This window comes from Teleopsis dalmanni, chromosome 1 (genome assembly GCF_002237135.1).
Source record: "Teleopsis dalmanni isolate 2A chromosome 1, ASM223713v2, whole genome shotgun sequence".
Taxonomy (NCBI): domain Eukaryota; kingdom Metazoa; phylum Arthropoda; class Insecta; order Diptera; family Diopsidae; genus Teleopsis; species Teleopsis dalmanni.
This window is the reverse complement of record NC_051846.1, coordinates 201,109,610-201,132,841: the sequence shown is the minus strand read 5'-3', so window position 1 is coordinate 201,132,841 and position 23,232 is coordinate 201,109,610. Positions and strand designations below refer to the sequence as shown.

General features: G+C 30.9%; 2 protein-coding genes across 7 annotated transcripts; one reads left to right on the top strand and one right to left on the bottom strand.

The window, feature by feature from the left end:
- Positions 1-2,229: 2,229 nt before the first annotated feature.
- LOC119671325 (poly(A) RNA polymerase gld-2 homolog B-like) lies at positions 2,230-19,960 on the bottom strand. 6 transcript variants are annotated; one of them, XM_038081915.1, is made up of 12 exons: positions 19,622-19,960; positions 15,599-16,859; positions 15,208-15,547; positions 13,545-15,156; positions 13,033-13,474; positions 12,793-12,967; positions 12,583-12,726; positions 12,331-12,521; positions 12,149-12,273; positions 11,514-11,629; positions 9,886-10,484; positions 2,230-2,369 (listed from the first exon to the last, which is right to left on the bottom strand). In XM_038081915.1, exons 2-11 carry the CDS (start codon positions 16,418-16,420, stop codon positions 9,949-9,951), a joined length of 4,503 nt encoding a protein of 1,500 aa, XP_037937843.1. In that variant the 5' UTR covers positions 16,421-16,859; positions 19,622-19,960; the 3' UTR covers positions 2,230-2,369; positions 9,886-9,948. The 6 variants fall into 6 exon arrangements, with proteins under 6 accessions (XP_037937843.1, XP_037937844.1, XP_037937839.1 ...); XM_038081916.1 differs by having other exon boundaries at positions 13,545-15,141; XM_038081911.1 differs by having other exon boundaries at positions 13,545-15,547.
- Positions 19,961-20,969: 1,009 nt separating this feature from the next.
- Positions 20,970-23,009, top strand: LOC119671324 (28S ribosomal protein S30, mitochondrial-like). Its single transcript, XM_038081910.1, has 3 exons — positions 20,970-21,576; positions 21,639-22,078; positions 22,149-23,009. The coding sequence occupies exons 1-3, from the start codon at positions 21,122-21,124 to the stop codon at positions 22,922-22,924; spliced, it is 1,671 nt and encodes a 556-aa protein (XP_037937838.1). The 5' UTR covers positions 20,970-21,121; the 3' UTR covers positions 22,925-23,009.
- Positions 23,010-23,232: the final 223 nt, after the last annotated feature.

Sequence of the window (23,232 nt, the reverse complement as noted above, 5' to 3'; positions counted from 1 at the left end):
CGTGAATGTGGATGAATAACATAACCCCATAAAAAGCCTAATACTTAACTGACAATGCGTTAATCGCGTTTTATAGCAAGTTGCTTATCTGTTGGAATCAATAGCGCTCGCCTTCACCGTAACGGCAGCACTAATTACTACATAACAAAAACAAAATGGTATACAGAATAACAACTGCTTCTGATTGTTATTGTAGATAACAAGATAAACACTCACCTTTAGGTTTTAATATTCACTCATTCGAAATCTATTAGTGGCGGTGGCATAACCGGGGGGGTGGGGATCGACTTTTCTGCTATGACGATATGATTTACATATAATCACTACCAAAATAATATCTGCTAGTATATCCAGCTCTTGGCACAATCCCGGTTATGCTGTTACTTCGTGGTGGGGGTATTTGTAACTTATTCGATTATTAACAAATAACCAAAACAATATTTTCCATTATATCCCTTCCTCGGTTCAAAACTCCGGCCGAGAGAGGGATATAACTTATTCGATTACGACAAATAATTACTTGTAGGAAATATTTATTTGATGTATTAGTTTATTCTTAGTATATGTTAGAAGGCAAATTGACATGGAAATGTCACACATGCGGAAAAGTTGGGGAGAGTTATAGTTACAGACCACCAATCGTGCCGAGTGAAAGATATTTGTTGCGACCCAATGCTCCTCCTAGGAGTTGAAGGATTTAATATATATATATGTTAAAGTTGTGTTTAATGTTAGGGTGGTTGATAAATGGCTTGAAAATGATCTGTTTATTGAATCAGATCATCAAGGAGTTTCCTTATTAAAGTTTTTAGGTACTTACCATCATATGAGTTCACAAACTTTGTTAAAAAAAAAAAACATTAATAATGCAAAATTTGGGGAAATGCAATTCTTTATTAAACTTTGGTTAACATAACATTTAGAATGTTAGTTATTTTTGTTAACAACGAGCTGTTGCATTTTTCGAGCACTTCCACCTAAGTTTGAACATTGTAATTATAATTATTTGTGATATTTGTATATAAGGCTCTTAACTGACAGGCCAATCTTACACAATTGTTGGCTGTTCTTTTTTTTGTGCTTTTATTTTTTATTTTACTTTTTTTTACATTTTATTATTTTGCGTTTTTTTTTACATTTTGTTTCTTACTTTCGTTTTACAAAAATATATAGGAATAACATTCATATTTCATTCTATCAAAGAAGGATGTGCAGCTATGAGTCGCGACTTCTATTATAAATTTCTTCTCTTTGTCAACCGGTCAGAGGTCAGGTCAAGGCGGCTTGATAAATTAAAATTAATCTGGGCATAAGTAAACTCTTCAGCAATTGCTGAACGCCTTTAAAGGAACGTTAATTGCTTCGATCAATTACGACTCGATTGATTGTACTCTCTTTACTTGTTACAAATATTGATGATTGATGATTGATGATACTCAAATTAAAATCGAACTCTCAATTTAGATGATGTTGAGATAGACTGATGGCGTTGGCGTTGGCGTTGTTCAGAACTGCACATCCCTTAACAATGGTTTTTTTTTAAATTACTTAAAACGATTTTTACTTTAATGGCATAAAATTTTTTTACATATTATAAATTTAGTTAAAGCGCTGCATCCTAGCATTTACAAAGAAGTTTCCTTCATAGAAGGCGTATACAACAGTATCTGTTGCTTGTTTACAATTGCCAGCAATGCTGTTGACGTTCGACATCAGACTCAGACTCAGACTGTCGTGCAGCAAAACAAAGTTGTTAAAATTCTTGGATTGTGAAAATTTCTTTCTTAGCACGACATATAGCACGATAGAGTCGAACCCTTCATCAACATTGCTAACATTACAATTAAACTTGATTTATTAAACACTTAAAAAAATATCAAAAAAGAAAAAACAAAAATTTACTTTATAATTTCAAATAAAAACTTTCTAAAAAAGTACATAAATAACTCATATTAATATCTATACTAAATTTATCTTCAATTTATTTAGTATCTCAAGCCCATCAGCGACAGAGGCTTGGCCAGTTTTCTTATATATATTAATGTTGTCTTCATTTCTGACAGAATATTCTTGAAGAATCTTCAAGAACTTAACACATTAATAAATAATTTTTTTTTACGTTTTTTGCTTTAATTTTTTTTAAATATAAACTGAAGATAAATTAAAGTTCATTTAAATATTTTTTTTTGACTTTTGATTTTTACCTTAAAAAAACTTTTTTTTTTAGCTTTTAATTTTTATACTTTTTTTTGAACATTTTCACTCTTCATTTTTTAATAAAAAAATCTTGATAAAAAACTTGTATGAGTTTTCATTTCTTTGCTGTTGTTCTTCAGTTTTGCATAGCATAATTAATTGATAAATTAATTCTGTAATGAAGGGGGGTGTAATGACTTATTTTTTAATATATATTTTTTATTTTTTTTGTTTTTGTTACAACAGACAAACAATCCTTTCCTACAGTGTGTGTGCTGGACTGATCTATATATTTGATTCGACATTATTTTATTTCTTCTTTAGACGTCTATTATACGTGTTTATTTGAGGCATTACGATAACAGGTTGACAGATGAAAATGGTTGCCAAATTTCGAAATAAAAATCGATCTGGTTCTAACTGGACAATGACGTACTAGTCAGCTGCTTCAACTAAAGTGGAACCTGTTCAGTAGCACTACGATATCAATGCTGAAATACTAAGCAGACATGCTATGAAACGGAGTACCCTAAAAAGTGGAGGAGAAATTCATGTCTCACCTTCGTTGTCAAGGTCCATTTTTGGCCAACAGAAAATTAAAAATTTTCCGGATACATTTTTTTACCGACCTGAGACTTGCCAAGTTGTACATACTATGAAACTGAGTCTGCCCTTTAATAATTTTTGTCATATTGTGGCCCTAAAGAGGAAGAGAAATTCATGTCTCACCTTCCTTATCAAGGTCCATCTTTGATGAACAGAAGGTAAAAAATTTTTGGGATACAATTCTTACCGACCTGACAGAACCGTCGTTTTGTAAAATTAGAAACTTTATAGATTTGTTAAGTTGGTGCACTTTCACTTGAATGGGGGAGTTTGCCACCAAAAATAACTAGCAAGAAAAAACTCATAGAGGCTGTAATAATGTTAACTTATTATTATATTATCTCATAATAATTGTTAATAGTACTTAACAGTACTTACGCCTTTCTTTAAAATCGTAAAGAAGGCTGTAGTAATTTGCTCCTAAAAGGCGCAAATTTTGAAATACTGCGGCTCTCATGCCGGAGTTTGAACGGTCATATTCACGGTTGCCACTCGAAAATTTTTTCCTGTACCAAAATTGGTTTAAAAAGGTACCATTTCTGTAAAAAAAGGTCCAAAATTTTTTTGGACCTTTTTATTTTTTCGTTCTGTGTTTTTCATAGTGTTATAAATGAACAAAATATAAAATAGTGCAAAGTTGCACTTATAAAAAAGATTAATTGGAAATATCCACAATAAAGTTGGGTCGTCAAAAATGTACCATTTTTTGAACATGAGTACCAAACGAAAAAAAAAGTACCAATTTTGGTACTAAAGTACCTTAAGTGGCAACTGTGGTCATATTGTTTTTTCTCTCATTCTCAAATTTAAAATTTGCATTGAAAACAATAACAATTGTACTCGTGCCGTGCCCGAGACATTCTGCGTAACATGGCCCTAAGTAGTCAGTGAGAGCCCACATTCTCTACATATCGAATAATTCATACATATGGTAATGTGAAATAAATATTTAAATTAATTAAATTAAATTAAATAAATAAATAATATTTCATACATATGGTAATGTGAAATAAATATTTAAATTAAAATTAAATTAAATAAATATATTATAATATTATATATATACATTAGAAGAAAATACATATAATAAATAATGATCACATTTAATAAATAAATATTATTTTTAATTAATAAAAAAAAAAATAATAATAATAAAATGCAACAAATATTGCATAAAGAAACAGAATAGTATTCAAATTTAATAAAAATTAATATAATTAATAAATTCAAATATTCTACAGCTGGTTTATGATTTCGTGCTAATATAAACACAGCAAGTAAATTTGTTAATAAAACCTTTAAAACACAGCAAATTAACAAAATTCCAGCAAAATGTGCGAACATAACAGTTAAGTACGGCTTTGGGTCAATTGGTTAAGGAGCGCTAACTCTGAGCTTCAAATTTGGCAGGGCACGAGACCGATTTCTGGTACTTGCAGTCTCAAAAAAAATTATTTATGAATAATTAAATACAAGGTTTATTTTCAAGACCGCTGATGATGGGTATTTGGCAATACTCGAAACAGCTCTAGTTCACTACTTTTCGAAAAGCTCTTTATAAAATAAATAAGAAATAATTCTGAGATCAGTGATAATGGGTATTTAGTAATACTCGCCACAGCGGTATGATCAGTCAAAAATTCAAGTAAATAAAAATATTAAAAAAATTTTTTGTTGTTGCAATTTTGTTGTCATTTGTTGAGAGGTTGTTCGATAAAAAATCCCTCTATTGAAAACAATAGTTTGTATTAGATTATACCGATAGTATAAAATAGAAGTTTTTCAAGAAGTTTTCATTTGGTGCTTCCTCAAAAGTACTTTTGTATACTTTAAATTTTCTGGGCACGGTTAATCTCAAACACCGAATTTCCCACCATATCTGAAAATGTACCAATAGAACTCGAGGTTAAAAGCCGGAAGTGGCGTTGGATTGGACACGCACTCCGTACAGACAATACCGCCATTTTGAAAACCGCCTTTGTTTTCCCAAGGTTTCTCAAGGAAATAATAATAATATTTTGGGATTCAAGTGGAATAATATTCATAGACTATTTCGAAAAAGAGAAAAGAATATCAGACTACTATTGTATATTATTGGATCGATTGGATAAGGAAATCAAGAAAAAACGACCACATTTACTCATACGTCAATAAAAACCATGACAAAATGAAATCAATTACGGTACGAATAGATTCCTCACCCACCGTATTCTCCTGATATGGCTCCCAGTAAATATTACCTGTGTCCAAACTTGGCTCCAAGGTGGTTCCAGGGAACGAGATTGAAGTGGAATGGGAAGCTGAGCTATATTTTTGGTGACTTGATAAATCGTATTAATGAAAAGGTATCCAAATGTTAGACTGAGTGTATCGATATAAAAGGGGACTATATTAAAACATAAAATATAATTTTTATTACTTAGGTCGGATAGTATTTAGACCCAGGCAGTTGGTTCCAGTTTGGCGTTAAATTGACGTCAACAAAAAATTGAGGATGAAAAAAGAAAAATATGAACAAAAAGCACATGAGTAATTTAAGAAAGTAATAATAATGATAACAATAATAATAATAATAGTGCGGCTGGGATCTAAATAAAAAACCTGAAGCGACTGACTCAGAATGGGCGACTTTTAGGTCAGTGTCTGACTCCATATTAGGAGCGGCTGGACGATATACCTGGTAGTAGGTATAAAATACCACCTCGTGTACTACGAGGTCTGAACAAATAGTACACAATGCATCCACAAAATACTGTAAATCTAGGGAGATCGGATAACCCCACCGCGTCGGGATCGCATAACACTCGCGTGCAGGATTTGGTACCTGGGTCCTGTTCGACAAGTATGCCACAGAACAACAGAAATAGAACATCTTTGCAGTCCGGTGAATAGCATATACATCCCGATATACCTCTCACCGTGGCTAGCAGACCACGACAGCGCAGAAAATGGACTAATACTATAAATGAAGATTTATTACGCGCCTACTTTATAGCTACAAACAATGAAAGAGATATGACAGCATATCGAACTACACTATATACAATATTTGTTGGACACCATCCAGACTTTAATGTATCGGAACAGCGACTAGCGGATCAAGTACGGGTTATTCATAGAAACAATCTTATATCAGAATCAAGACGAAACGCTATCAAAGAATCGGTAACAGTAGTTAGTAATGATCAATCGACAGAAAGTGCAGAAAATGAGCAAGTGCAATTTGAATCAACTAATACTTCTACCAGCATACATGTACCTGGAACACGTAAAAATGTAAATACGATAGAAGTGGAAAATGAACAACCACCTTTTGCTTCAAATGTAAATTTAATTGATGTCGATGAAACCACGGATCAGCAGGAAGAAGTAAGTAATGAACAAATTAGACTTAGAAGTAATCAGCATAGCTTAAATAAGATTTTTGAACAACAATTTGACATTTACAGTAACCTTAACCCTCTTTTAAGGCCACGCATTCCGAAAATTAATAATAGTAAAAAGCCAAGTTTTCTTATTGAAACACTTAACAATGATGCGATCCTGACAAAATTGAGCAATTTGAGTACTTCGCAAGAATTACATACTATTGTATATGTATCAGCTATAACAATTGCTACTACAATGGGATGCAAGATAGGACAACCCAGAGAAGGAACACGAAGAGCTGCAATTTATGGAAATAAGAGTAATACGCTACGAAGAATACAAATTAAAAGTGATCATTTAAGAGGAGACCTAGAAAGAATAAATAATAGTATGGATGGATGTAAAAGAATGTAAAGAACAACTAATAATTGACCAAATAATATTGGAACAAGCAGCTAAGAAAAATAGAAACCTGCTCATGTGTTTTATTGATTACATGAAAGCTTTCGATAGTGTCCCGCATAGTTGGCTGATTGAAGTCCTGAATATGTACGGTATTCATTCAAATATTGTTAATTTTCTTGAACACAACATGGCGAGATGGCGAACAAACATAGAAATGTTCGCTCAAAATGGAGTCATACGAACAGATGAAATAAGTATTCAACAAGGAATTTTTTAGGGTGACTGCCTGTCAGCCTTGTGGTTTTGTATGGCGCTCAATCCGCTAAGTAATCTCTTAAGGAACACAAAGTATGGCTTCAAAATTAAAGGCAATTCTCGAGAATGTAAAATAAATCATCTCATGTATATGGATGATTTAAAGATATATGCTTCGACGCGAGAAACATTAGATAAGCTTATTAAAATAGTCGAGAACTTCAGTAATGACATTAAAATGAAGTTTGGCATTGAAAAATGCAGAAAAATCAGCATTGTTCGTGGAAAAATCGTTAAATTCGAAAATTTTGAGCAAAACGAATCGATTATTAAAGTCATGGAAGAAGACGAACTGTACAAATATCTTGGTGTATCTCAAAGCAGAAGAATAGCACACAAAGCTGTAAAAGATAAAGTATATAGTGAATTTAAAGGACGTATTCATAAGACAGCCAAGACGAATCTGCAGGGTAATTGTTTGATAAAAGCCATCAATACTTTTACTATTCCCATTCTGATTTATTGTTTCGGAATAATACAATGGACAACGACTGAGATACAAGCGATGCAGCGAAAAATACGAACTATGCTCACAGAATACAAATTCCACCATCCAAAGTGATGTTGTGAGCGAATGACTATGCCTAGAAAGGAAGGAGGTAGAGGCCTTATTGATCTGCAAGAACTACATGATAATCAAATTATATCAATGAGAGAATATTTTCTAAAGAATGCAGAAAATGATATCTTTTTTAAAATTTTAACCGAAACAGACAAGCATTACACACCATTAAATTTGGAAGGAACTTTTGATAGAAAAGCACAAGATCGGCAGTATAAAGAGCAAGCTTGGGCAATCAAACCGCTATATGGAAGATATTATAGATCCATTAACGCCGACAATGTCGATAAAATTATGTCGCACAAATGGCTTACATGTGGAACACTATTTGCTGAAACTGAGGCATTCATGATTGCAATACAGGACCAAGTAATTCCGACAAAAAATTACTGCAAATCTATAATGTCATAATGACCCTTCGCTAATTAGTGATAAATGTCGGCAATGTGGAGAACAAACGGAAACTGTAGATCACATACTGGCAGGATGTACATGTTTAGCACAAAGAGAATACACAAAGAGACACAATAACGTGGTTAATATTTTACATAAGCACATATGCAATAAATATAGACTTATTGATAGAGAAAATATTCCATACTATAAGTATACACCACAAGCAGTATATGATAATCCAGACGTAAAAATTTATTACGATCGTACTATTTATTCCGATTACACGAGGTTGCACAATAGACCAGATATAACTATTGTTGATAAAAGACGTCGAGAAGGACTCTTCATTGATATTGCAATACCAATGACCAAAAACATGGATCGAACTTATTTTGATGTATCGAACTTATTATCGATATGCAGAATTAGCTGTGGAAACAAAACGTAATTGGAACCTTAACAAAATTGAAATTCTTTCAATTATAATTAGTGCTGAAGGTGTAACGCCAAAAAGTTTATTGTCGCATATTCGAAGACTTGAATTAAACCAGCGAACTATTCATGACATACAGAAAAGTGTTATAATTGATTCCTGTCATATTACTCGCAAATTTTTAAATATTAATTAATTTGAAATACCTCTCAAATACTAGTTAAAATAGTTAAAATAAATATATAGATGATGTGTTATATTTTGTACTGGCTTAGGCCATCAAAACTTACCAAAAACCCATTAAGGAGAATTAAATAAAAATAATAATAATAATAATAACTATAATACCAATAATAACAATAATAATGATAACAATAATAATAACAATAATAAAAACAATAACAATAATAACGACAATAATAATAATAGTAATAATAATTATAATATTACAAGTGGTCCTCACTCGAAAAAGATGATGACTTGTGTTGAAAATATGGTTGTCCCAGAAACACTGGATCGGATGAATTATCTACAGCTATTCTGTAATGATATCAAGGAAGTACCTAAACAGGTACAATGCTGTATCTGAGGTAATCCAGCAAAATCTTGCATTTAATTATATGTTAATCTCTGAAACTTGCCCGATTTAACAGTACATGCCAAATGCGGTATTAGAAAACACCCATTTTTGTATGTATTGGGATCAATAAGTTTACACAGATCGATGAATAATACATAGTAAGCCTACTAATGGTTGAAAGAAGGAATGGTTATGTTACCTGATTGATATTGAGCAGAAGTATGCAGAAAAGATGAACAACTACATACAACTTGCTCGGGAAATCAAAGAAATTTGAAGACTTGAGTGAGTTGTTGTGCCGATAATACTATCAGTCACTGCTTTATATCCAAAACTTTCAAACACTCAATGGACATATGCTTGAACTCTCCGAACTGTTAATAGATACTATGTAGAAATATGTCTTTAAGAGGATCAAAATAATATAACAGGTGTAGAACATGGACTACACTTCAAGAGATCATAAATTCCCTATTGCTTGGCACACGAAATTATGTGAATCCTAGCATTAACACCCATTAAGAGGCAAAATTCAATTAATAATAATAATCTTTTTAAACTATACATATAAAATGTCATTCATTCTTTAACAATTGTCACTGAACTGCCAAGTCAAGAGACCCTACAAAACCAAACGATGCCATAAAGATAAAAATCATATGCATATAGATCGACGTACATACACACTGTAAAAAAATATGATACGATATTTACATAATTTGATTATTTTATCAATCTACTTATTAATTCTAATTAATCTTCTAGTTTTTTTTTGTGAATTGCTTAGATCTATTTGTACATTTAACTACTTAACTAGATTTCAATTTTTTAATATATATATATATATATACATATACATACTTTTATATATATACAATACAAATTTAAATATATATGCTATATATGTATATATATATATATAAATAGGCACCAAAAATATCACAGACTACATTAATTTAATAAATCTACATAATTACAGCGACTGCCGACAATGATACTATTTAAAACAATGTTGCGACTTACATACATGATGTTCGTACAGCACGCCGTTTTTTTAATGCAGATTTTTCTGAGTGTATTATGTTCTTAGAATATAATTGTAGTAAGGTTCGGTGGTTCCGTTTTGCAGCTGTTACGATTATTTTGGGGCATACTGATGGCGCCACTACAACTGCTATTTTCCGATGAACCATTACTATATATATCGTTACTTTTTTCAGCCCGATGCTTTTTTTCCTGAAGTAACATTTCTGCTGTGTTAAGTGAAGAATCTGCAACTTCATTTATAATCTCTTTCAGCATCGATAATGTTGATTCACTTGTTTCACTTGAATCACTTGATACCTCTTCCGAACTGTGAGACGAATTTGACGTGGTCGATTCATTTGGCTCTTTTTCACATATCGCAGGTATCAATGAATTTGTTTTGCTGGTACCACCAGAACCAATTGCTAAATTCATTTCTGAATCGGACGGTGATGTAACAAACAAAGGTCCAAAAATAGAATTTAAATTTAAGGAGTGACTCAATGTTCTCCACGAATTGAACATAATTGATTTTATATGCTCAAACGTCTCAAAATCATATACAGAACGTGCAGTATTTGTTAGATCGAATGGTTCTAAACGATATAATAAAAATAATTATTGTTTTTGATAAGAGAAATTAGATGTTATTAGAATTTACCTATAGAAAATAGAAAAATAGAAAACAGTACTTAAATAATATTATACATATCAATGTTATTACCACATTAGTTTAAACAATCAGTTTTCTATAATTTATAACTGTGTTAGATAAAAGATATGAAAAAAAAATAATATGGAATTGGGACACCATGCATAGACTCCCAAATCGGAGGTAAATGAGTTCAAAAAGATGTCCGATTTGTAAAAGAATGAACTACGTTTGAAAGCTATTGTGGTTCAACATTAATTTTTTCGTTTATAAAACTAAGGAACCAGCACAGAAATTTACGAGATGTGAATTTCTCCATATTTTTGGAATGAAGTCGGTTTTTAAATAATATTAATGTATATAATATAATGTATATGATACATAGGCCGTGTGCGAGTTTGAGTAAATTGATGGTAAATTATGTCGATGTGGCAGCGAATGTTGGTATTAATCAGAACTTCGAATAGGGTAAATTAGATAAAAATTAGGTACATTAGGTGTTACCATTTTAAAAATTTTATAAGATGTTTAATAAATAAATAAATAAATTTGAAAACTTTTAACCAAAATAATAATAAATAAGTAAATAAATAAATAATTATTTACATAAGTGCAGTGTAAAAAATAACTATAAAATTTTAATTTACTTTACCTCAATTTACTCGAACTCCCACACGGCCATAATATAATATATGATATAATATAATATCTCTAATCTCTATGTTGAAGCTATTTGAGCCAGTGTACTTTAGCACTGTTACTCTTTATTAACTCGAAGTATCTTCAAAACTCGTCTTTATTATATGTATTATATTATATATGATATAATATATATCTGTATGATATAATATATACATATGCTATAATGTATATAATATAAAACATATAATATAAACTTAAAACATTGCAGTTTTCTACTATGCGTGAACGCTTTAGAATTATTATATTACAAATAGAGGAAATCTTGAATTACCTTCAATACACAGAACTTTCCACTGGTGCATGTCATTCTTTGATGATTTGGCTTGGCGACATACTTCAACCGGTAACAATCCAGCGGTTCTTACAGATATTGCATATTTCCCATACCTAGACGTAAACAAGAGTAAAACAATAAAACTTTGAAAAAAATTTTGATTATAATGATTATATATGATATAATGATAATGATATAATGATTATATAAACTGAAAACCGATATTTTTGACAGCTCGATAAAGCGAAACGGAAACTAAATAAACTTATTGGTTTAAACGTTTTTATCTATGATTTGGCATCCAGACCTCCAGTCACCCAATTTTGGCAGATTGTAGCTCCGTGACTCTCATGGGTCCATATCCACCTTAGTGATTATAAACCTATGTCCTCAGTGCATCGCCAGTACATTCGGGTGTGTCAAGAGTTCCAGCCGGGTAGTTGTTCCACATATTAAGATGGTACCCCCGCTACAACTCCAACACATATATGTGTATATATATAAACTATAACATATATATACTACATATATATAAAATTACTTCATAATGACTTAACCGATAGTTGTCCAAACATGTATGAATGCTTCTATATATGAGAAAATTGGTGTATAAAAGAAGTATAAAAACTTACTCAAATTTATAGTAGTAGTCTAAAAATCCAAGAAATAATTCTCCAATCGTTTGTGTATTTTCTGATTGGAACGAGCAACCTATGTCCTCATTCATGTCCACGTTTCCAAAATCATGAATGCGCAACTTTTATAGGAATATTTTTTTTTTTAATTTGATGAAATATTAAGTAAATATACTTACGAAGGTAAATTTCTCTGGGTATAAGTCATGCAAGCATGGTAAGATGATAGGTTTCACCCCACATTGCAAGTAATTTATCACCATAAGTGCCAGAGAATAACTAGAGATTGTCATATTTTTAGCATTGTTTATATTATGATATTGAGCCCACAACTTTGTCACCAACACCAGAGGTCGCACACGCCAATCAACTGAGATGATATATTATTATTATCATATATATACACTTATTATTCATACACCTTCACTTACTTAGTGAATAACTGTAGAGTAGATGCGTATTTTTTATACCAACAGAATTATTGAAATTGAGGTCCACTTCATAATCGTTTTGCTTTTGCTTGAAACGCAAGATAGGTACTTTGGCCTCAATTAAGTTAAATTTTTCAAATTCATCTAAAAAAGTCAATTAAAAATATATATTATATATGTGATTAAGTTAAGATGATGGTTGTTCTTTACCCTCCTCTTCTTCTAGGCACTTTTTCAGTAGCTGTAAATTTACCAGAGCATCTACGCGTGTATCTTGATTTGCTGGAGCTCGTGCTACCAGACACATATCAACATCTGAAATATCTGAACCAAAACCTGATATGGTAGAGCCAACTAAATACAATCCATAGCGAGGATAGGTAGTCTAAAAAAATTATATAAATATAGAAGTTTATGGATGTAAATAATGGAATTCGAATTTGCACCCACTTTCATCTTAAGTTTGATTAAGATATAGATATAGCGCCATAAACGCATTTTTTCCACAAATGTTTCTCGAGTCTGTTGGCATTCAGCAAATTTAGCCCATATTTGACGTGACAACAAATCATATTTAGAATTTTTTAGCAAGCATTCCGGTTCCTGTTTAACTTCTACTAGATGGGCGCGTGCCATATAACGATCAGATGGTGCATAAACCATTTCATGCTCGTTGTTCACTAAGCTCATTATTGTAGGCTTGGGCCGTGCTTGGGAAGGAATGTGTTGTATTGACGTCAAAATCTGAGTTGTCGATATAATACGAATATCAGTAGAAAAGGTTTTAATGGATTTTCGTGAAGAATTTGGACGTTCTTGCTGCACGTTAGCATGTGGTAATTGTTGCTTTTCCGACAACTCTTGCTGTTGGTCTTGAGTCGATGTAGAACTACCGAAATATTATTAAAATATTAGGTACCTCTCTTATCTCAAATATATATTATATATATAATTACACGTACCTCATTTTTGTAGAATCTAATGTCAATGTATCACTTGTTGTGGAAATGGACGATAAAGATGAACTACGATCCAATTTATTGTCTGCCTCTTGTGAACGTGGAGAAGGTAGAGGTGTTGTTATTGACCCAGTTGATACAGTTGGCGGGACTACATTTGGAACAGTTGGTGGATACATCATGTTACCAGCTGAAGAACTCCAGTTTCTATTGGTTATATTTATGCTATGATCACTCGAGGCGTAAATAACGTGTGCCGGCGAGTATGACTCATCATAATAACCAGCGTGATAGTTTAGCATCGGCATAACAGAATTCGTGTAGTATTGATGATGTACGTTAGTTACATGTTGACGTCTATCTACGTGTTGCTGATGGTGGTGATGATGGTAATAGCTCGGATGCACAACACACATTTTATCACTTTCCTTACGACACTGGGTCTGCATTTTCATAGAATGTGTACTCCTCTGCATTGAATCTTGATTGTGTAGAGAATTTAACGACGCAGATGTGGAGTTAGACTTGGGTGATGGCATTGAATAATTCAACGGCTGGAAATCATTAGACTCGCAATTGTTATTGATATTGCGATTAGACCGTTTTTGTTCGACGGATAAATTAGGTCTAATGCTAACACCAGCAGTATTGGTTGTTGCTGCATCCAATTGTGCACAATTTAAAAATTTAGATGACATGGAGTTGGGGGAATTTATATACATGTTGCTTGCTGACTTCAGTGGGCTTCTGGAATGCGATTTCATTACGTTAGACATATTGTTTGCTATGTATCCATCCGTGCTCACATATGTCAAATTATTAAAATTCTGGTGCTGTGTATTCGGTGTTGGTGTTGTACCCCCAGAATTATGTTGGTAATTATTATAATGATTATTATAATGATTTTGATTGTTATAATGATGACGTTGTTGGTGACGAAATGTCTTTGTTGATAATGTCTCAATGGCAGAATTAGTATGAGATCTGAACTTATAATGCGACTGGCGTCGATATGAAATGACTTTCGTTGTACTAGATGTCGCTGATGAACTTGATGAAATGGAACCAGTATTGGTTGTACGTTTGGAATGTGGTTGCAGGATAGTTGTATGCACGTTATGGTTGTGGTACTTTGGTGGATATCGCATTATGTAGTTATCCATTTTGTTCTCATTCGAATAATGCATTGGATTATGTTTACCATTATTATTTTTGTGTGCGGGATATTGGTGATGATGCGGCTGTGCCGAATAATTTGAATGTGGAAAATTTTGATAACGATGATGTTGGGTGTAGCTCTGTTGGCTATAACTTTTTTTATTATTTTCGGTAGTGGTGGTGGTCTCAACCAACATATCCTTTTGCAAAAATGAAGCAATCGTTAATTGCGACGGCTGGTGGTGATAATATGGGTATTGTTGGTACTGTTGACCATCGTTAGCAGAGTTTTGAGATTGTTGATACCGATTTGGCTTGTAGGTAGTGTTATTATTAGTATCAGTGATAATGGCTTGGCGTGTAGGTGGTTCTACAACGAATTTGATAGCATCATTAACTATTTCTACTTTATTCTGTTTGCTGCCAGTGATATCAGCACCAACTGAATGAAGGAAAGCTAACGAATATGTATTGGATGAATCTATAGATGAATCTAAACTACACGTACTTGCTGTTTTGGTTACTGAGTTTTCTGCAGTTGGAGTTGCAGCAGTTGGAGTTGGTTTTCTAACTGTATCAGCGTATATATCCGGCACCTGTAACACTGCTTTATCTGTATTCGGTTTGGCAGGTTCAGTTGTTATTGAAGGCGTGGTAGTTACAATAATTGCATCTTTTGTGTCATTTGTTAAACGCGTTTCTACTTTTTTCTCGACAGTAGTAATTATATTGTTATTGGAGGGTACCGTTGCTATTGTCCCAACATTCTTGTTGTCTATTTCATTGTTTTGTGAAATTGTTGGAAGGGAAGCTTTATTTGAAACTTCAACTTTGATAGGTAGCTGACTCTATAAGAAGGTTGTTTAGTTATTTTAAATATTTTTGTTTTTTATATTTACCTTATCGCTGTTATTACAATTGTTATTGTTGCTGCTAATAGGGTTAACCACTGTTGATTTCGCAGGTATTTCCCCATTTGTGTTAATACTTGCACTAACGATACTATGGGTATTACTATTTCTCCAGTATTTCTTTTTGTTGGGCTTTGGTTTAGCATTTGAATCCTGTTGATCTTGTTGCTGCATTTTATCTTTCTCTGCAACTACTGTTCCTACTCCAGTCGGTTGTTGCTGTGGATTTAACCTATTTTCAATACATAGTGGAGTAGTATTTGTACTCAACTGTGTTTGTGTGTCTAGTTTTGGACTAGATTTAGACTTCACAACAGTTGTCACATTTGCTGATTGCGACGGAACATTAAGAGTTCTGTTTTTAGGTACAACTGCGTTATTCTCAGTGTTGTACGGATGTGGATATTTTTTTCCACTCTTGCTGTCTTGGTTTTTCCCATTCAATTTTTCCGAGACACCTTGATTTTTATTCACTCTGATGTTATTATTATTGTTATTAGGCATATTTGTCCTGTTTACTGTAGTGTTACTGAAATGTTGCGATTGGTATGTATGATACTTTTTACGGTTGTAGCTGTGATGTGATTTCTTGTTCTTAATACTAATGCTAGTTTGACTTTTCTGACTCACTGGCTGTGAGTGAGCTTTGTTATTGATCGCATCATCCGAACTTTTTTCAGTTGGGGACTCGATTTTAACTTGCGTTACTTTTATGTTAGTCAAAGTTAGTTGTTGCGCTGCATACAACTGTTGCTGACTGTTAACAATATTTGAAGCTATACTAACCATCTTAATATCGCTTGCTAACATTCTTCAGTTGATATTTCTTTAATTCAGTTCTTAAAATTTGATTGGGTTATTTATTATAAACACACTATATAGTTTCTCACTGATAAAAGTATTTAATAGATGTTGTTCAAAATACCTTCTTCTTGGGTGTTAAAAAATATTACGAACATAATACATGGTTTGGAGTCACCAACTAAACACGTTATTTAATTTTTTATTAATGTTTTCTAGTTATTTTTGCATTCCAGTTAGTTAATTTCTTTCTTCTTAGGCTTCAGTTGTTTATTTTATTTTTTTTAAGAATTTATTTTCAATTTCTTAATGCGCTAGTTTAGTTTAATTGAAGCCTATTTTGAGTTGTAGTTCACTTGTACTCTTTTACTTAAATTGGGGAATGCGGCAAGGAACGAAATTTTCACTTAACAACTTTGCGCCGCTTTATATGGGAATTATTGCATATCTGCAAATTATATATAAAGGAATTAATATATGATAATATATACTGACTTTAAATGGTAATACAATAAATCATATCTGATGAAATTCAAAAAAAAAAAAATATATATATAAAGAATTACAATATATACGTGTAAATTAAATATAAAGAAATAAAATGAAATAGATATAAAGTAAAAAAATAAATATACAAAAAAATAAAATTTGATTATTGTATATATAAGTGTTAGAATAATACCCTTAATGGACAGAGGTGTTTTTTTTTTAAATTATTCGGAACTATGTTAACCCATGACAATGGATTTTCGATAACTAAAGGTTCTTTTGTCTTTTTTATAACCCGAGGGGACTTGTATAATTGAATTGTAGTAGGTAAAGAGTGAAATTGCGTGGGATAGAAAGGAATCACAGTTTAGGTGGATGCTAATCAGTCTGAATTCTAAAGTCGATATTTAAGAAACTAGAACCAGTATAAACAAACATAATGATATTAGTCTTATAGATATATATATTACTAAAGTTTTTTTTTCTAATGTATATAAACTTATAAACATAAGCTGTTAGTTATAACGTCATAGTATTGTGAAACAAAATGAATCCACACTTTTGCAACTGAATATTTTAATTTTAAACACTTATTGTTTTTAAAAATTTCGTGATACTGCTTGTTGAGTAGAGTGAGGGCGTCTATTTATGTCAGTGTTAATAATATAAATAATTGAATACATATTTTCAATAAAAACCGTATTTTTTCAAAATAGATTGCTCATTTTGGATCTGATGAAGTCCTTTTTTTATAGTGGAGATAATCGTGGATTTCTTCTTTTTGAAATAATAGATCATAGATTTTGAGATAGCTATAAGTGTTATTTATTGTGTTTCGTTAGTGTTTATTGTAAATGTAGGATTGTAATAATCGTGTGAGAAACAACTTAACAATTGTGTCTATGTTTATGTGGAATTATAAGGCGCTAACGGGAGGTATTATTCATACCGCACTGATTGTAGAAACTTGATCTCAACTACGTCATTGCGTAAGATGACTAAAGCCAATTAAAAATGCAAATAATAATACCAAATGTGTAAAGGAATAGCAAAAGAAGTGGCAGTCCATTAGGAGTGGCGGGAAGTCCCCACTGTTCTATAATACGATATATAACCAAATTTTTTAAAGATTTGACTTAGAGCTATATCAAATTTAATTTAATTTAAGAAAATTTAATATAAATCAAAAGACACATGAAAGCAAATTGAAGGACTGCAATTAAATCCAAATAAATATATTATTCTTTATTTTTTCAATAAACATTTCGTTCTAAAATATATATTCTTACCTTAGCTAATTCTCATGGTATGTAATAAATAACAGGATATAATACAATAATTTCGAAGGCGTTCACACACAATACCAGAATAAAACAAATTGTACGTCGTAGCCAGGATTAGTACAATCGAAATATAATTTTAACATATAACTCAAAAACAAAAAAAACTTAAATTTGAAGGAAAAAATTAAATTTATTGGTAAAGGAGCATTTGATTGTAAAATTTTTTAAATTTACAACTTGAGTACGTGTGTACACATATACAGATATGTACATGCATAGCATATATAATTCAAATTGTTTCTTCAATGTTTATATTTTTTAATTTAATACATTAAACTAATTTATTTATATAGTTTATTTTGAGTGTAATAAGAATATAAGACTCCATATCCTTATATAATATGATTTTTATATTTATACTACGATATAATGAGTTTTGTTTCACATTAAATTAAAACAATACGTTGAGTTATTGTTTAAAAATAATAAAAAAATATTTGAAGATCAATTAACAAAAGGTTTTAATAATATATTCCGTTACAAATTTAAATAAAACAAAAAGCCATCTCTCCCACACACAGATGTGACATAATGTATTTTCAACAAAATACAAAATGTTAAGTGACATATTCTGAAGTTGTTGTTGGCACATGAAACTTGGCAACACTGCGCAACCATTTTCACTTCATGGCGCAACAAAGCCGCCATCTTTTCGATATTTTACGGTTATTTAAAATTTATATTTCACAATTACAAAAAAAAAAATAAAACTATATTATGTTGTTAATATTACAAACCTGTTTATATTTAATATATTTTATTTTAATAAAACACATTTAAATATTATAAACTATTTTGTTCTGTTCATTTTTATATGAAGACTTTTTAGTGAAATTGCACAATAAAAATAATTTAATATATCAAACGTTTATTTTACGCCACACACACACAAAAACAAAATACATTTCCACAAAATAACTGCATTTAACTTCTTTTGATAGAAACACTCATATTTTTAAATAATATTTTAATAATCCAAACTTGCTTGCACCACTAAATATTTTTTTCATTTTTAAATACTAAATTCTATTAATTACACCATCCAAACAAAAAAAAAAAAATTCACACAAAACTAAATTTACGCATCCTCCACGACAATACAATCGCGTCTGATCGGTTCTCTTTGCCCACTACAATTTCAAACTTCTTTCATTTGGATAGAGAAAGGGAGACCAATAGTTGTCTTATAAGAAAGTAATTAAAAAGTGTAGGAAAAAAAAAACAAAACATGAACAAAAACGGCGGCAATAACAACATTTTTGAATTGCTTCTTACATGGAATCTTGCGGCACCTCTAACGGTGTTCATTCCAGTAAAATAACATGACAAGTGCAAATTTTTTATAACTAAATTAAAATTGATATATAATTTAACTTACTTTTAATTCGCCTGTATTATTTTTGAATGTGTGATTTCGCAAATTATTTTCTTTTAATTTAGCCGATTTTCTATATTCTATATTTAATTTTCAATGTTCAAATTACTGTATAAACTAAACAGCGCTTATTTCATGTATATATTTTTCTCATTCACAACATAAAAGGAAAAAATATTCCTTTATATTATTTGCAGTTCAAAGCAATTTATAACAAATAAAAATCAACAAAATGCAATTTCCCGTCCTAAATCAATTGCTGATCATATTACTTTCACTGTACTCGGCTTAGTGCGAATTATGACTGATGTCTCCTTTCGCACCTATCCGACAAAGAGAAGAAAACAAACTTTTTTTTAATGCTGCCAATGAATTTGTGACAATAATTTTTTTATAAATTTAAAAATTTCAATGTTAACTATGTTGAATTAAAATATGTTCAACATATGCAGGTTAAAATATTATAAATCTTTTAGTCTTTATAAATAATAATTTTTAAAATTTTATTTGTTAATTATCTGCTTGAATATTTAATAAACATACTACCGCACATAATTTTGTAAATGTCGTTATCATTAAAAATAATTAACAAATTACTTATTAATTATAATAAACATTTTTTCCAATAAGAAGCAATTTATTTCACAAGGAAAAGCGGTTAATAGTGAAAATGTTCAAATCAAAAAATTTGATTTGTAATCAAGTTAATTCTTGGTCTGATCCTACAGCTGTCTGAGTGGTTTTCAGAAACATTTATTTATTTAGTTGTTTATATTTCACTACTGCAAAAACATTACCAAAAAACATATTTTCTATTATATTCACAATAATAATAAAAATGGCTATAATTATGGATGTCACTGTATAAACAAAAATAAATAATTTTAGGAATTAAAAAAGAAATCAAAGAAATTATATATAGAAAGGCGCTGGCAAAAACATTTTTATTTTTTATACTAAATTTTATTATCAAAACAAAATAAAGAAAATTATAAAAATATCAATAGTATTAAGGGTAGTCACGAAAACTCGTTAAAGCCTTTTAATTTATTTTAATTTATTTACTGACTGTAAACTAAATATAAAAAAAATTTAAATTTACAAGATTGTTTAAATTTAGTTCGAGCTAAGTAAAGTATTGAAATTCAGACTTTGTCGCAAAATAATAAATATTTAAACAGTTATTTTTCATACGTTTGTGTCAATAAACAAAATTTAATTGATTTTTACATTATTATTATAAGATATTTTTGTTGTTATGGTGTAACAATTTTACATTTTCACTCTGCACAGTTTGAGAAGCTGTAATGTACATTAATATATTTTTCGTAAATTTATTTTGTTTTACAACACTTGCGCCAGTCGGCATTTGACGTTTGAAAATCAGCTGTTACCTTAACCTCTTGTTTTTTCATGCATTCGGACTGATTATATGTGCAGTTTTTTTTGAAATATTAAAATTAATAAAACTTAAATGAAATTGTAATTAGTTTTCAAGAAGAAATGCTGATTTTACGCCAAAGCAATAAATTGCGTGCATGCATAAATGCATCAAATAATAGATGCCTTGCTACGAAGGTGCAGCCAGCTGCACAGACCAATAACAATTCCGAATATACCGATGAACCACAATATCCAGAAATACAAGATGTTTCGTTTAAAGCACGTAAAGTTAGAGAAAAAGAAGATTGGTATAAAGAGATTGAAGAGGTACCAACTGTGGAAGAAAAGTTAATTAAAATAAATATGCCTCGTTACTATGGCTATAAGGTTTTTAAATTAACTGATGAAAAACTTCCATATAATTGCTTACCCGCTATACAACATTATACGAGAACTATTTTTGAAAATGCCGACGAAAATATTGCACCGGAAGCACTGCAGAAAATCAATATATTTGTAGAAGCTGCTAAGAGTGATGTTCAAGATGCGCTAGAATTTGCCCATGAGTATTACAAGTAAAAAATTTCATAATATGTACTTAGCTCTAGTTTACCTTAATATGTTTATATTTTTGTAGGCATAAATATCCTAATACTTCTGACATAGATCCACAGGTGATGGAACGTACTTTTACGCAGCTCATCGTAGAACAAATTAATAGAGTACTTATAAATACGCTTGCAGCAGATATATCTTATTTAAATGAAGTTGATGTCGATTATAATCCAAGACACGAAGCCTTTTGGTTTGTTGGTGGCATAGATCCTCCAAAGAATGTAGTTAAAAGTAAAAAAGGTCACTCTTGGCAAAAGGAAATGGCAAATGATTCCGTTGATCGTCCCATTCAGTACAATGGTACACCATATCTGGCGCTAAGACATAAATATCAATTGCCTACATTTAAAAGTGATATTGATTCTGAAAATATGGAATTAGCTAAAACAATACCACGTTTTAATTATGATCCACGCACCTTAGGTTTTGTGCCTGCCTATCAACATGGTACAAATGTGCCAGGTTTGTAAAAATTTTAAAATATTTCATAAAGTTTAAAATAATCAATAATTAAATAAAATATTTCATTCAGGATTTTGGCCTGGTGCTCGTAATGGTTTTGGTTGTATATCTTATCAGTCACGTGCGGTTATGAACATAAGACCGGCATCTTTCGGCGAAGTGGATTTCAAGGAAGCATTGCATGCACATGGTATTCAAACGAGTTATGCTTGGCTACTAGCACAAGCTAATTATAATGGCTTTAATACATTCAGTGAACTAACCTATCCCATGAATACGCAAACAATTGTAACAAATGGAAAAGATTGGTCCTTCTATGAATATCAATTGAATACATTATTAGTACATTCTCGACACATTGATGATAATCCGCGAGTTAACTTTTGTCGCGGCACTAAGGAGTATCAACTTTATCAAGAATTTAATGACGCTGGGAAGTGTATTGGTTTTAATGATCAAGTTTTGCAACGCTTAGTGCAATTTTATATTAACGTACCTACAATACAGCGAAACAGTGCAGAGCTACAACCTTATTTGGATACTGAAGTTAAACATGTTGCTGATCACAAGAATGTGGATAAACGTGAATTTCTGGAAAAAACGTTCAAGCATATGACATCGAATCGACCGCGTCATTTGGCTGTGCCAGAAATTTATTTATGGGAAAAAATATATAAAATTGATCATAATACTCGACCCATTGATCCTAAAAGACGCTACTTTGAAGTTGGTGTAAATCCATGGAAGCGTACAATGGATCAACATCAAAAAGAATACATACCACGTGCTTGTCGTCCAGAAGGTCCAAAAAGTAAAAAGAAGTTCAAACCAACTTATTATCCTTAGGTTAGTTAATTGTCACTTTATTTGCTGTTGGAAATATTTTAATATATACAAAATAAAGTGTAAGGCGATAAGCAATTTGTTTTGTTTGTACCAAAAATAAATTTGTTTAATTTTAAATTGCTTAAATTCACATTTTATGTGAAGTGTAAGTGTGACTTAAAAAATTGTATATATAATTATGATGATCTTTTGAAATTGACTTGGATTGATTAAAATGTTGCATTATAGTTTGTAGGAGTAATTATAGTAGTAGAGGGGCCAACGAAAAAAAAAAATTTTATATTTATTTTTAATTAACTGAATTTTTG

Coding starts and splice junctions, on each gene's coding strand:
- LOC119671325 (XM_038081911.1), bottom strand. CDS start 16,420: ATGTTAGCAAGCGATATTAAGATGGTTAGTATAGCTTCAAATATTGTT. Junction 12,727..12,792: donor GTGCCTAGAAGAAGAGGAGG/GTAAAGAACAAC, acceptor TGACTTTTTTAG/ATGAATTTGAAAAATTTAAC. Junction 12,522..12,582: donor ACTCTACAGTTATTCACTAA/GTAAGTGAAGGT, acceptor ATATCATCTCAG/TTGATTGGCGTGTGCGACCT.
- LOC119671324 (XM_038081910.1), top strand. CDS start 21,122: ATGCTGATTTTACGCCAAAGCAATAAATTGCGTGCATGCATAAATGCA. Junction 21,577..21,638: donor TTTGCCCATGAGTATTACAA/GTAAAAAATTTC, acceptor ATATTTTTGTAG/GCATAAATATCCTAATACTT. Junction 22,079..22,148: donor ACATGGTACAAATGTGCCAG/GTTTGTAAAAAT, acceptor TATTTCATTCAG/GATTTTGGCCTGGTGCTCGT.